Source organism: Macaca fascicularis, chromosome 13, assembly GCF_037993035.2.
Source record: "Macaca fascicularis isolate 582-1 chromosome 13, T2T-MFA8v1.1".
Lineage (NCBI taxonomy): Eukaryota > Metazoa > Chordata > Mammalia > Primates > Cercopithecidae > Macaca > Macaca fascicularis.
This window is the reverse complement of record NC_088387.1, coordinates 46,962,761-46,977,222: the sequence shown is the minus strand read 5'-3', so window position 1 is coordinate 46,977,222 and position 14,462 is coordinate 46,962,761. Positions and strand designations below refer to the sequence as shown.

Here is a 14,462-nt window from a genome sequence, read left to right as displayed (position 1 = left end):
TATTTTTCATTCACATTCTCTCAAGGAGATGCAGTAGTTTTTCAGAGTTACCTGAGAAGTGCTAACGTTATCAACAGAAGCAGCTAGAGAATCCAGTTCTCACATGAAATCAGACATTAGAGACTTTTCTTACTAGATTCATTTTTTAAAAAAAGTTTCTTGTCATAAAAATGTTGTTTGTTAGCTCGTAATGCATTAGTAATTTTAAATCAGTATTTTAAAACTTTAATTCTAATACAGTAAGTACTGATATAACTGACAGAAACAAAAGCTACTTGGGCTCTTTAGTAATCTTTAAGACCGTAAAGGTATCTTGAGGTCAAATTTGAGAACCAAAGCTGTGATGCAACCTGTTTTTGAACAAACGTGGATGCCTTACAACCACAATTTCATCCTTTCCAGCCTCCATGACTTTTTCTTGTTTCCTCTGGCTGGGCTGAATTTCTTCTTATCTGCCTGCAAAAGCCCTACTCCTCCTTCAAGAGCATCCATAACTGAATTTGGTCCAGACTTCGCTGCCTCCCTGGCATCCTCTTCCACGATGCTGGGACCTCCAGGGCCGGGCCTCCCTCGGACACGTGCCCTCCTTAGCCTTGGGGTATTAACATCGTTTTGACGGAGGCTCTCTTTCGAGCCCAGTCTAGATTTCTCCCCTTACCAGCCTGGCACAGGCACCAAGGGGAGGTGCCTGGGCTCCACAGGCCCAACGGGCCAGAGGGTCACCGGTAGCGTCAACCAAGGGCACGACAGCCCAAGGGTGACCAGGCGCGAGGGAAAAGCCGGAGCCCAGTCCCAGCCCACCCAGTTTCCGGCACCGCCCTGCCGCGTAGGGGCGGAGTCGCGCGCCTACACAGGGTGTGGCCTCCAGCCCGCGCGGGAAAGGGCCTGCGCCGCATGCGCGCGCACAGTCAGCGGCCGCGCGCAGCACGCTCAGGGCCGGGATGGCAGCGGCGGCGGCGGCAGGAAGCGGGACACCCCGAGAGGAGGAGGGACCTGCTGGGGAGGCAGCGGCCTTGCAGCCCCAAGCCCCAACGAGTGTGCCTGGGGCTCGTCTCTCGAGGTTGCCTCTGGCGCGAGTGAAGGCCTTGGTGAAGGCGGACCCCGACGTGACGCTAGCCGGACAGGAAGCCATCTTCATTCTGGCACGAGCCGCGGTGCGGCAGCAGCGCGAGGGCACGCGGGGGTGGGGGAGGTGGAGCGCGGGGCGGAGCCTCGGGGCCTTCCGCGGGCGGGGCTTAGGGTGGCGTGGGCCGGTTTTTGAGATGTGGGTGTGGACCCGGAAGGCGGAGGAAAGGGGCCGGGGACCTATGCGAGTTGTGTGTTTTGTTAACACTCCTCCCTCTTGTTGAGGACCTGGTTAGTGAGTGACTTTAATTTGTATCTCCAGGGCCTCATACAGAACTTGTAGGAGACTTTAGTGAATGAAGGAGAATCCTGGGAAGAGGGTGGCGGAATGGATGTTCATGAAGTCCAGGACAATCTTAGCTTCCAGAACATTTTCTTGCCCCTGAGCCTGCCTTCTCCCTCTCTGCCCCCACCCACAAACCAGAGCCCTCACCTCCTCAGTGTGCTAGAACCCATTACTAAAACTTTGCTTTTTTACTTCACAGGAACTGTTTGTGGAGACCATTGCAAAAGATGCCTACTGTTGTGCTCAGCAGGGAAAAAGGAAAACTCTTCAGAGGAGAGACTTGGGTAGAGTGGCACTGCCAGTGTCTGGGGACAGAGAAGGGAGGGCTGGGCTGGTTTTACCTTGCGCAGGTTGAGAAGACGTCACTCTGATCTGAGAGGTCCCACAGCGTCTCTCCCCAGGATGGTTTCTGTTGGCCACAGTGCCAGGAAGCCCTACCTGTAGAGGCTCTCTGCTTGGGGTGGTGGAGCAGTGTGTGGTGTCTGGGGTTGCCAAAGCGGACTGGATCCCTTCATACCTTCTGCCAAATTGCACCAGAAAAAGATAATTCTTTTTCACCTAGCAACTGGGGATTTGATTTCTGACTCTTGTCTGGTTGGTAACCCTCACCTGTGTAAGCTTTCATATACCGTGTTCTCATGCGTCCTGCGTCTATTGTCACATTCTTCTCTGATAACTTTAAGAGCAAAGCGAATAAATAATTTAGATGTATTTTAGGAGCCTCCTTCCCCCCCCCGCATTGAATGGTATTTGCCTACACTTTTCTTACTCTTCTAGGGAGGCAACTAATACATATATGAGAGTTGCTGGTAGAGTAGATACGGATCTCAAGGCAGCAAGGGATGCATCTTATAATTGCCCTCCTTTGCCCAAAGCCTCATGCCCTTCACTGTAGATTGTGCTGTTTTCTGACTGACGTCAGCATGGCTGGAGTTAGTCAGGTGTCTCTTTGCCTTGTGTTTCAGATAATGCAATAGAAGCTGTGGATGAATTTGCTTTTCTGGAAGGTGAGTTCTCTCTCAGTGGGCAGTCATTTCCGCCTGTCTTTTGCATGTTGATGTGAAATTCAAAACCTCATAAAACAGATGCCTGCTTCTTGTTTGTGTAGGGATAATTCTTTCTCCGTACTTGCTGTTAGAAAAAAGTAACTTGCTAAATGAGGTTCAGTTTTCTCCCTTGGGGAATTAAAACTTCTACCTGAAAATTGCTAGCCATAAAGAAATAGGAGGGAATATAAAATCCCAGTGTAGTTAGATGAATTCAGAAGTTTGATTCCTATCTTGTTCGCCATACCTAGATATCAGCCTTGCCCCCCTTATCATGTTAGAGATCAGAAACAATTGTCAACATTTAAAGGGTGACCGCTTGTTCTTTTTTCTTCAACAATCTGTGTGAAGTGATTATTTTGCTGCAATAAGACTTGTACTTGTCTGTGTTTTTAGGAGTCATGGATTAACTTGTGTACTAACTAAATTTTTTCATTAAAAAAGCAAATATTTGAAATACCTAATTTTAGCTACCTTGCCTCAGAGCTATTTCTGCTACTTAATTTTTTTTTTTTTTTTTTTGAGACGGGGTCTCGCTCTGTCGCCCAGGCTGTAGTGTGGTGGCGCGATCTCGGCTCACTGCAAGCTCCGCCTCCCGGGTTCACGCCATTCTCCTGCCTCAGCCTCCCCAAGTAGCTAGGACTACAGGTGCCTGCCGCCACGCCCGGCTAATTTTTTTTTTTGGCATTTTTAGTAGAGATGGGGTTTCACTGTGTTAGCCAGGATGGTCTCGATCTCCTGACCTTGTGATCCGCCCGCCTCGGCCTCCCAAAGTGTTAGGATTACAGGCGTGAGCCACCGCACCAGGCCGCTACTTAATTCTTAAATCTGATCAGCTTACTCTTCACTACACATATATAGTCATGTGCTGCATAGTAACATTTTGGTCAGCCATGGACTGCTCACATGAGGGTGGTCCCATCAGATTATAATGGAGCTGAAAAATTCCTGTTGCCCAGTGAGGTAGTGGTCATAACATCCTAATGAAATACATTACCTTTTCTATGTTTAGATATGTTTAAAAACGCTTATCACCATGTTACATTTGCCTACAGTATTCAGTACAGTAACATACTGTTCAAGTCTGTAGCCTGAGAGCAATAGGTATACCCTGTAGACTAAGTGTATAGTAGGCTATACCATCTAACTTTGTGTAAGTACACTCTATGGTGTTCACACAGTGGTGAAATCGCCTGAAGATGTAATGCATTTCTCACGATGTATCCTTGTTGTTGAGCGACACATGACTGTATTTTGATTGAGTAGCTTGGCAAAAGCCATGTATCCTCATTTCATTCTCCCGGGGTGTTCTCATTACCTCCTCTAAGCCTTATTACCTTTAGAAATCTCTTGATTTATTCTACTCTTTTTACTCCTTTGTTCTGCATCTCCATGTCAACCTAGGTCCCTGGTCCTTTTGATAGATATTTTTTAAATGTCTTATTAGATACATTACCATGGCTAGCTTCATGCCTAGACTATTGAGCATTCTTTTAATTTGCAGATTTTTCTTCAGCCTCTCTTTCCACCTACTCATTTTTCTTAAAATTAACTTTTTTTTAGTCCTACCTAAGGCAGGCACTCCTTGTGACAGACTTTCTGTAAGTTCTGCAGTCAAAAATGTTTGGAGCCTACTTTACCTCTTCATTTTTAATTACCAGCTTTTCAAAGACATGAGTGATATGATCAGATTTGTATTTTAAGTACACAACATTGCTGTCCTGGGGAAAATAAACTGGAGGGTACTAGGAGTAGAAGTGGGGAGGTTTTATGTAGTTTTCCACTCTAGTCTCTATCACAGCATAGTGCTTAGCTTGGATTTTTAATAAATGGCCATTTATTGAATGATTGCTGTGTTTATTTTCATCCTCTGCTTTCATCCTCATTTATCTCTGTAATTGAATCCTTCTGCTCTAACCTACTTTGGTAGATCTGAATGTTAGCCACCATAGCCCCTGTGGATTCAGTCTGCATTATATTATTTTTTACTTGGTAAAATAAATGTTCTTATGTCCTTAGATGTGTATGGTCTAAATAAATACATTTTTTTCCTTTTTATGAGCAATACATATCCATGGTTGAAAATCAAATAGTTACCTAATGGCTTATAATGAAGTATAGCTGCTGTCTGCCCACTGTTTTGTTAGTGTTTTGAGCTTTTCTGGTGGTTACGTTTATTTCTAATTAATATGCTTACCCATTGATGTGTCAGCTGTAGACAGTGTGTATTGACTTCCTGCTGTGATAAATGAAGATTTGGCTAACCTGTAGAACCCAATAAATCCCCTCTTGTCTTTCTTATTTTTGGTAGTTGTATCACTAGTTTTAGTTTCTTTACCTCTACAGTTTATATAACATACTGGAATGTCTTCGGTTGTTGTTGTGTCCAACTTTTAATGCATTTCTTGACTCCCCAGTTTGTAAAGTATGACTATTAGTGCACGTATCCCTTTTCTCTTTTTAGTTCACATCTAGCTATCAATTTGTGTTATCTAGTAATTTGACATTGTCAAAGCTAATAACATTTAAATCTTATCACAATTAAATCTTCCATGCTTTATCCCTCATTGATTGTAGAAGTTGAAAACTAGGGCTGTAAACAGTCTTTCTCTACCCTTTCTCTGTCCCTTAATTCCTCATTCAGGTCCCCTCCCTGCAAACAACTGTTACTAGTTTTCTTGTATAACCTGGATATTTTATGCAAATATGTTTATATGTGTATATGTATATTCTTTTTCTAAGTCTTATGAAATACAACATATGTGAAGTGTGTGTGCTGTAAATGTAAAGTCAATAAATGATAAAATGAATACCCTCGTAACCACCATCTTGGCCAAGAGATAGGGTATTGTCAGCCCCCAAAAGTCCCACATATATTCATTCTTCATCATATCTCTTCTCATCCCTTTTCCCGACATTACTGTATCCTAACTTTTTTGGTAATTGCTTCCTTTTCTTTATAGTTTACTATATTAGCATGCATCCCTGAGCACTAAAGTTTAGTTTTGTTTTTTCGAACTCTCTGCAAATGGAACCAAACCATATGCATTTATTGGTCAACATCTGTCACACAACTGTTTTCTTTAAGTTAACGCATTTATGAGATTCATCTGTGTGATTGCACATAACTCGTTTATTCATATTCCTTGCTATATGACAGTACCACAATTGAGCTATTTTAATGTTGATATTTGGGAAACCTTATTTTTGCTATTACGAACAACTTGCTATGAACAGTCTTGTACATGTTTCTCTAGGGTAGATGTGTATGTGTGTATAAAATATATAATACTGCTGGAACCTAGGATATATAGGGTATTCATATCTCCATCTTTGGTAGGTACTGCTGAATTTCATGTATTCCAATTCACATTCCTACCAGCGGTGCATGATAATTCCCATTGCTTCTCATTCTTACCCACACATGGTATTACCAGAGTTTTTGATTTTTGACATGCTGTTATTGAATGTAAGTGATAGTTGCATTGTGGTGGTAATTCGTATTGCCCTGATTGTGGCTGATATTGAACATCTTTTCATATGCATGCCTGTTTTTTTTTGAGGGGTGTCTCCTATTTTTCTGTTATGCATTTTTGTCCTTTTTAAAATCGATTTATAACAATGCTTGGTATATTTTATTTCATTTTTATTTATTATTTGTTTTTGAGATGGAGTCTTGCTTTGTCATCCAGGCTGGAAGGCAGTGGCGTGATCTCTGCTCACTGCAACCCCCGCTCCCAAGTTCAAGAGATTCTCAAGTAGCTAGGACTATAGGCATGCACCACCACGCCTGGCTAATTTTGGCATTTTTTGGTAGAGATGGGGTTTCACTGTGTTGGCCAGGCTGGACTCGAACTCCTGACCTCAAGTGATCTGCCCGCCTCCCCCTCCCAAAGTGCTGGGATTACAGGCATGAGCCACTGCACCCAGCCTTTTTTTTTGTTTTAAACATAGTTCTTTAGAAGAGAGCCCTGTGATCTTTTTTTTTCTTTTCTTCCAAGTTAGGTTTAAATGCCTGTCTTCTGGTTGTGCTGTCTGTGGGGAGGGTTGTGGGAAGACGGGCAACTGTTTCTCATACAGACCCTCTGGTCACTAACCAAATTTTCATCTCACATCGCCATTCCTGATGACTTGAGCCTGGAGCTTCCTCATGGTTCTTTTAGGCATATGGGCCTCCTCTTCTGCTGCAGCCCCTCTGTGTTCATTCTAGGCTCCTTTTCCCTCTGCTCTATTTATAAGCCTACTTTGATCAGGTTTCTGTTATTCAGTTTTTTTGTTGAAATCCATTAACTGCCAGTGGGCCCCTATTTGTTGTAGATTTATACTTTTTAAACTTTTTTACCTTTTGAATGGAATCTTGGATGGGAGGGCATATGTACTTGTGGGCCCAGTCCCCCATCTGGAACTGAAACTTTTCAAAAGTTTCTCTTTAATTAGGGAGTTTACCTCATTTATTTTATATTATTCCTTCCTTATATGGTCTTCATCAGTGTTCATTAACTTACACAACGACTTCTTAGCTCTTTTCCCACTTCTAATTCTAACTCTTCAGACTAGTATGCTTAATTCCTAACTGCCCACCATCTGTAATGACATGTTTTTCCCTGGGGATATTTTGGATAGATCATCCTCAAAATTAGTATTTTGGTCTTAGAGAACTGCTGCCAATACTGGAGCCTCTTCTGCATTAACTTAGCCCAGCTTGTCACACTAATCCAGCTCCTGAGGTCCCCTGGTATACTCATTGCTCTTTGTATGTTTAGGTACTTTGGATTGATTGCTGAGCGGGGCAGTTTTGTGAGCCTTCATCTGCAGCCTTCAGTTCACCCCTGTCCACAGGCCTCAGCTTTGAAGAACGGAGTCTTTGCACTTACACACACTCTTCCTGTTCTGCCTTCACCTATGCCGGGATAAGCAGAGATCTCATCAATGAGCTCTTCTCTGCAAGGTCTTCCACTGCTTCTGTCTGTCTTCCATATCAAGCCTGGATGCAGCTGCTGCTGCTTAGAGCAGGGATGAAGAAAGTGTTCTGCATAAGTGGCTTCCTGAATGATGAGGACCAGAATAAAGGTTTTTGATCAACCTCAGTCTAGTGTGTTTTATAATCTCACCTTTGTTCTTACCCTGTGATGGGAGAGCCACCATACCTGATCACAGACCTTCCTGATCTTCCCTGCCAGCCATTCTAACCTGCAGTCCTTTCATTAATTTTGTTCTTTTATTTTTCCAGCACATCACCAGAAAGTGGTTCCAGAATTTATGGAACACCACTTGACCTCAGGAGTTCAAATAAATAGGACGGTCCTAGATTGAAAGCCAGTTAAAATTTTTTAAGTTTTATTTATTGACATATAATCCACATACTCTATATTTCACCAATTTAAAATATGCAATTCAGTGGTATTTAGTATATTCACAAATATGTACACCAGTCACCTCAGTCGATTTTAGAACATTTTCATATGAATGGAATCATGTAATAATGTGGTCTATCGTGTCTGGCTTTTTTCACTTTGATAATGTTTTTAAGGATTATCTATGCTATATAGCATGTACTAGTACCTCATTTTAAAAAATTGTGGTAAATTGTACATAAAGTAAAATTTACTTTTGTAATAATTTTTAAGCATGTAGTTCCGTGGCATTAAGTACATTCACATTGTTGTGCAACTAACACCATCATCCATCTCCAGAACTTTAAGAATCTTCCCAAGCTGAAACGTCATACTCATTACATAATCACTCCTCATTCCCTACATCCTGCAGTCCCTGGCTAAGCTTTGGTGTGGAGGAAAGTTGTGGGTGACATAACGAAGGAGGCAGAGTACCTAGAAAGTAGCAGTTAAGGAAAGCAGCAGGAAGCCTTGGACAGTGGCTGTTAATTGGGTCACGGATCATTTTTAAAATAGTCCATGGGATTTGCTCCCTAGAATGATGCACAGATGTTCAGTACTGTAACATTTAAAAAATAAGCTTTATTTTGGAGTAATACTAAATTTGCAGAAGAGTTGCAAAGGTAGTAGAGAGAAGTCTCATATGCCCCTTACCTCGTTTCCCCATTGTTAACATTACCAAGTACATTGGTCACAACTGAGAAACGGACATTTATAGGTTACTGTTTAACTACAGTCTCTTTGGATTTCACCATTTTTTCATTAATACCCCTTTTCTCAGATCCAGTCCATGTTACTATATCATATTTACTTGTCATGTTGCCCCAGTCTCCACTGGTCTATGGCAGTTTCTTAGTCTTTCCTCATTTTTCATGACCTTGACAACTGGAGTAGTGCTAGCTGGGTATTCGCTAGGATCTCTCTAATCGGGGATTGTCTTGTGTTTCTTGTAATTCTATAACATTGCATATGATTTTGAGCATGAAACAGACCCCAGAGGCCCTTCTTTAGGCCTCCTATTATTGCCAATGGGAATTTAAAAGGATATCATGGTCCATTTTCAAGATAAACTCAGATTACAGTTTGCAGCTCATTAGTGGGATGTGAAATCAAAGTGTGTTGCCACTAGCATTTTGAAATAACAGTGTTGAATTTAGTAACGGTAAGTGTTCTAATTGTTGTTTCATTTACATGTGTGTATATTAGGTCATTGTGTAAAATGTATGTGGTAGGCAGACAGAAGGAAGGCCCCCATCACCTTCACCCGCTGGTTTTATGCCCATGAATATGTTACATTACATATCTGAAGCGATTTTGCAGATATAAGTCATGTTACTAATCTGTTGACCTTCAAGTAGATGATCCTAGATTGTTTGTGCAGGCCCAGAGTAATTACATGAGCTCTTAAAAACAGCTTTCCCCCAGCTGAGGGCAGAAGGGGCTGTCAGAAAGATTTAAGGCATGAAAAGGACAAGGCCTGTTGCTGGCTTTGAAGATGGAGGGGGCATAAGGCAGGAAATGTGGGCAGGCTTTAGACGCTGAGAGTGATGATCAACAGCTAGGAAACAGCCTCAGTCCCACAACCGCATGGAACGGAATTCTGCCAATAGTCTCTGCAGTTGAATGTGGATTTTCCCCTCAAGCCTCCTCATAACAGCCGGGCCAGCTGACACATTCTGACATACTTGCTTTGGCCTTGTGAAACCCCGAGCAGAGAATCTAGTTATGCCACACTGGACCTCTGGCCCGCAGAACTCTGAGGTAAATAAGTGTCTAAGCTGCTGAATTTGTGGTAAGTTATTATGGCAGCAATAGAAAACTAATATACTTCTTATTGAAAATCAAGGTAAAAAAAAAAATCGGAAATTCTGCTGTAGTGGAAAGGATCCTGGACGGGGGCCGGGAGATACTGGTTCTCATCCTGCTACTCATTACCTCCCATGATATGTTAATCACCCTTCCTGAGCTTTCTGTTACCAATTAAGTGGGTTATTTAAAAATTTTTTCCACAGGACATATTTTTCTTTTGTGAACTTTATTTTTTTTTTTAGCAAAATTTACCTGTTTTAGTGTACACCTCTGAACTTTAATAAATACCTAAAATCACCATCACAAGGTATAGAACGGTTACATCACCACAAAATTCCCTCATGCCACGCCTTTATAGTCAACCCATCCCACCAACAATGTCCCTGGAAACCAGTAATCTATTGTCCCTGTGATTTTGCCACCTCCAGAATGTCATATAAATCAAATCACACAGTATGTAGCTTTTTGAGTCTGGCTTCAATTTGGCATAAGGTATTTAAGGTTCATCCATGTTGCATGTTATCAGTAGTGTGTTCCTTTTTATTGTTGAATAGTGTTTTGTTGTATGGCATGTAAGTACCACAATCTGTTTATCTGCCAGTTGAAGGGCATTTGAGTTACTTCCGGTTTTTAGTGATTATGAATAATGCTACTGTAACATTTGCATATAGGTTTTTGTGTGAACATCACTTTTTGTTGTCTCTTGGGTATACAGGAGTGGGATTGCTGGATCTTATTGTGAGTGTATGTTTAATTATTAAAGAAAATGCCAACTGTTTTCCAAAGTGGCTGTACCATTTTGCACTTATACCAGCAGTGATTAAGAATTTCAGTTGTTTTGCATCCATGTCAGCAGTTGGTATTAAAAATTTGAGCCATTATAATAGGTGTGTAGTGGTATTTCATTGTGGTTTTAATTTGTATTTAGCAGATATGTATTATGTAAATATTTTCTCCCAGTTCCACAAGACATTAAATTTTGAAAAAAATCCTATAAATGGTTCTTAGCTGCACTTAGCTCTATTGGTGAGATGACTCAAATGAGGCACAGGGGACTCCTTACTTTTCTACCTTTTGGTATAAGCCCCTGTGGAGAAGCAGGGTTTCCTTTGTGGTCACCAACTCCTGTGCCCTCCTCCTCCCTTAGTGTCTGTCAGTCATGGGCTAATGGATCAGAAAGAGACCAGTCCCAGTATATCTGGCTGGGAGCACTAAAGTGGAATTTCCTGATGGTATAGATCATGCTTGGAGATGGGGAAAAGCAAGCTATTGAAATCTGATATTAACAGTATTAAGGACTAATATTCAAAAAGAATCAGAGAAAATGATGCTAAAAAGTAGAAAATTGTACTATTTATTTATTTATTTTGAGATGGTGTCTTGCTCTGTCGCCCAGGCTGGAGTGTAGTGGCACGATCTCAGCTCACTGCAACCTCCGCCTCCTGGGTTCAAGCGATTCTCCTACCTCAGTCTCCCGAGTACCTGGGATTACAGGCGGGTGCCACCACACTTGGCAAATTTTTTATATTTTTGGTAGAGACAGGGTTTCACAATGTTGGCCAGGCTGGTCTCAAACTCCTGACCTCAAGTTATCCACCTGCCTTGGCATCCCAAAATGTTGGGATTACAGACATGAGCCATTGTCTCGACATAGGAAATTTAAAATATGTTCCTGATTCCTTCGTTGTATCTGAATCAGGGATCCCTCATTCCTCATTCAAGGCTTCATATCTCTGGACATCTTAACACTTAAAGCATTTTTCTTTTTTTCACCTAACTAATTAGCTCAGAATGTTCTCAGTACCATCTTGTAGTTTTTATACTGTTTAAAGTATAACTAGATTCCTGTAGGAATCTAGTTTCCCTCATCAAATCTACAATATCTAGCTAACTTGGAACCTTCAAGAACAATGGATGGTATGCTGTATGTGTATCTGGATCAGGATGGTGAAGTAGATATGTCTTACAGTCTCTCTAATAGCTAATTTAATAAATGAGCAATCCCTCTCCCCCCACACTGAGTTCATACAAATTAGCAAAATATTCAACTCCAGCAATCAAACAAGGAATGAGACACATTGCAGTGCCACAAACTTCAACAAGCGAATAAGGAATGACATGGAAAAATTCTAGAATTGAGAGGAAGTGCATGACACAGAAAGGTTTCTAAACCCATCTGCCAGAAGTCATAACTGTGAGTCACCCAAATCTTTTATACGCTCAGTCAGGAGGAAATTAAATCAAAGGGTTGGTAGCTTTTCCCTTTTCTGACTGTGGAGAAGTGGAAAGGGCTCCTGGGGAGAAATGGGTGAAGCAGGTGGAGATGAACTCTTCAGTGGATGTGAGGGCTATAGGCTAAGCTAGAGGATGCATTTACAGCTAAGGGGATGGAATGTAGCTCCAAGTAGGTAGAGTAAATCCTAGTACTGTGTGTTAAACCTCCAAGTTGGCACACCTTCTAAGCTGAATCCTCCCTCTCCACTCACCAAACCTTCAGGCCAGGTATATAGAAATAAGTAGAAGCGCCCTCAAACTGTAGCTCAGTTGAGAGCACAAGCTGACCTTAGGTATAGTGGAAAGTAAAGTGGCCAAGAAAATGGATGCTGGAGCCAGAATCCCTAGTTTCTTATCTGCTACTTAGGAGGCATTAGAGAAAGAAGACTCTGTGAGACATATCCACTTCACCATTAAGAGATTAAGTTAGGCAGGGCGCGGTGGCTCACACCTGTAATCCCAGCACTTTGGGAGGCCGAGGCAGGTGGATCACGAGGTCTGGATATTGAGACCAGCCTGGGCCAATATGGTGAAACCCCATCTCTACTAAAAATATGAAAAGTTAGCCGGGCGTGGTGGCGGGCGCCTGTAGTCGCCCCTACTCGGGAGGCTGAGGCAGGAGAATGGCGTGAACCCGGGAGGCAGAGCTTGCAGTGAGCCGAGATCGCGCCACTGCACTCCAGCCTGGGCGACAGAGAGAGACTCCGTGTCAAAAAAAAAAAAAAAAAAAAAAAAAAAAAAAAGAAAGAAAAAAGATTAAGTTACTTGAACAAGTTACTTAATTTCTTTGTGCTGAAACTTTCTCATCTGTAAAATGGGAATAGTGATAAAACCTCAGGATTCTTGTGAGGATTAAATGAGTTAATATATGGAAAGCTCTTAGAACAGCAACTGGCACATAGTAAGGCCATATATAGTTGTGTCAGGTAATATTGTTATTATTATATCACAGCAAAATGGAAAGACTGCCCAAACATGAGCAGAGTGAAAAGAAATAGCAGAACTATATAATAAGCAACAGCAAAACCAAAAAGTGTCCAAAAGGCAAGGAGCCCAGTCTAGAAAAAAGCATAGTCCAAGGTACAGAAGAAAATTCCTCCTGAGTGTTTTAATTACAGAATAGTAACATCATAAACTCAATGAAACGAGCCCAAAAGCTAACTAATACATAAAGAAATGAAGGGGAGGTTGCAGACATCACTTTTCATTGCCAAAGTCCATTTATACTCTCTAAAATGGAAACATGATTTTAAAAAATAGCTTGAATTTCTTTTTCTTTTTCTTTTTTTTTTTGAGATAGAGTCTCGCTCTGTCATCAGGCTGTAGTACAGTGGTGCGATTTCGGCTCGCTGCCACCTCTGCCTGCTGGGCTGGGTTTAAGCAATTCTCCTGTCTCAGCCTCCCGAGTAGCTGGGATTACAGGCACACACCACTACGCCTGGCTAATTTTTGTATTTTTATTAGAGACGGCATTTCACCATGTGGGCCAGAATGGTCTCGATCTCTTGAACTTGTGATCCACCTGCCTCGGCCTTCCAAAGTGCTGGGATTACAGGCATGAGCCACCACACCTGGCCTTAAAAATAACTTGAATTTCTTAAATTTTTTATAGTCTCTTAACCTTCAAGGAGTGTGTTTAGAAATAATTTTTCTTATGCCAAAGAAACATTCGAAGTCCAGCATAAAGTTCATTTTCACTTAGAGATTTTTCCTTCTGTTAAATTTTCGTAAAGGCAACTTTAGTATTTTGTAATTAAAATAGCAGATATTGTATTATTTTATGTAAGTATTTCTGTTTACCTGTCTGCTCATTCTACCCATCTTTCTCTCATAGAATAATGTATAAAGTGATTTTTACTTAATGATGGTTATTTCTAGGTGATGCAATTTTTTAAATCCTTCGTCTGTATTTTTTTTTCTGCATTATTTAGTATATGATGCACATTGTTGTGTTGTGAGGAGGGACCAGAAGAACTAGGAGGAGACTGGAAAAGCTTTGTGACACTGGGCTGGGACTAAACAGTGAATCTCTGAGCTGGCCCTGAGATTGCTTGTCCCAGTGTTGCCTACTGGTTTCTCAAGAGCGATAAAATCTCCCAATTTTCTGGAAGCCAGGTTACACTTTTTTTCCTCTGTGTTCTCTGGGACCTGAGAGGTCATAGCTCCTCTTGGACAATGATCCCTGTTCCGATACAGGAGTTAGAACCCCAAAGGCAACAAGGATCTCACTTGTAGAGTGCTACAATGTGCCAGGCATTCTCATGATGCATTATTATTTCCATGTCACGGAAGAGGAAGTAGGCTCAGAGATATTAAAAGAGTGAGCTTGAATGCTCACAAGTGTTAAGTGGTAGAGCCTAGCCTGAACTGTAATTCTATGAGTCCATGCCCCTCACTCTCTAGGAATGACCTGCATTCAGCCACAAATCTCTTCTAGGTTGTCTGCACAGACTGTGTTGTGCCCAGATAGGTTGGGGAAAGTTTCCTTTTTGAGCCCCTAGGCTCGTGTCTGGTATATTGAAGAAGGCA

General features: G+C 41.8%; 1 protein-coding gene across 1 annotated transcript; it reads left to right on the top strand.

Moving 5' to 3' along the window:
* The first annotated feature begins 904 nt into the window (after positions 1-904).
* Positions 905-7,544, top strand: POLE4 (DNA polymerase epsilon 4, accessory subunit). The gene is made up of 4 exons (XM_045369005.2): positions 905-1,154; positions 1,611-1,695; positions 2,377-2,418; positions 7,221-7,544. Exons 1-4 carry the CDS (start codon positions 942-944, stop codon positions 7,232-7,234), a joined length of 354 nt encoding a protein of 117 aa, XP_045224940.1. The 5' UTR covers positions 905-941; the 3' UTR covers positions 7,235-7,544.
* The last annotated feature ends 6,918 nt before the right edge of the window (positions 7,545-14,462 follow it).

Coding starts and splice junctions, on each gene's coding strand:
- POLE4 (XM_045369005.2), top strand. CDS start 942: ATGGCAGCGGCGGCGGCGGCAGGAAGCGGGACACCCCGAGAGGAGGAG. Junction 1,155..1,610: donor TCATTCTGGCACGAGCCGCG/GTGCGGCAGCAG, acceptor TTTACTTCACAG/GAACTGTTTGTGGAGACCAT. Junction 1,696..2,376: donor TCTTCAGAGGAGAGACTTGG/GTAGAGTGGCAC, acceptor CTTGTGTTTCAG/ATAATGCAATAGAAGCTGTG.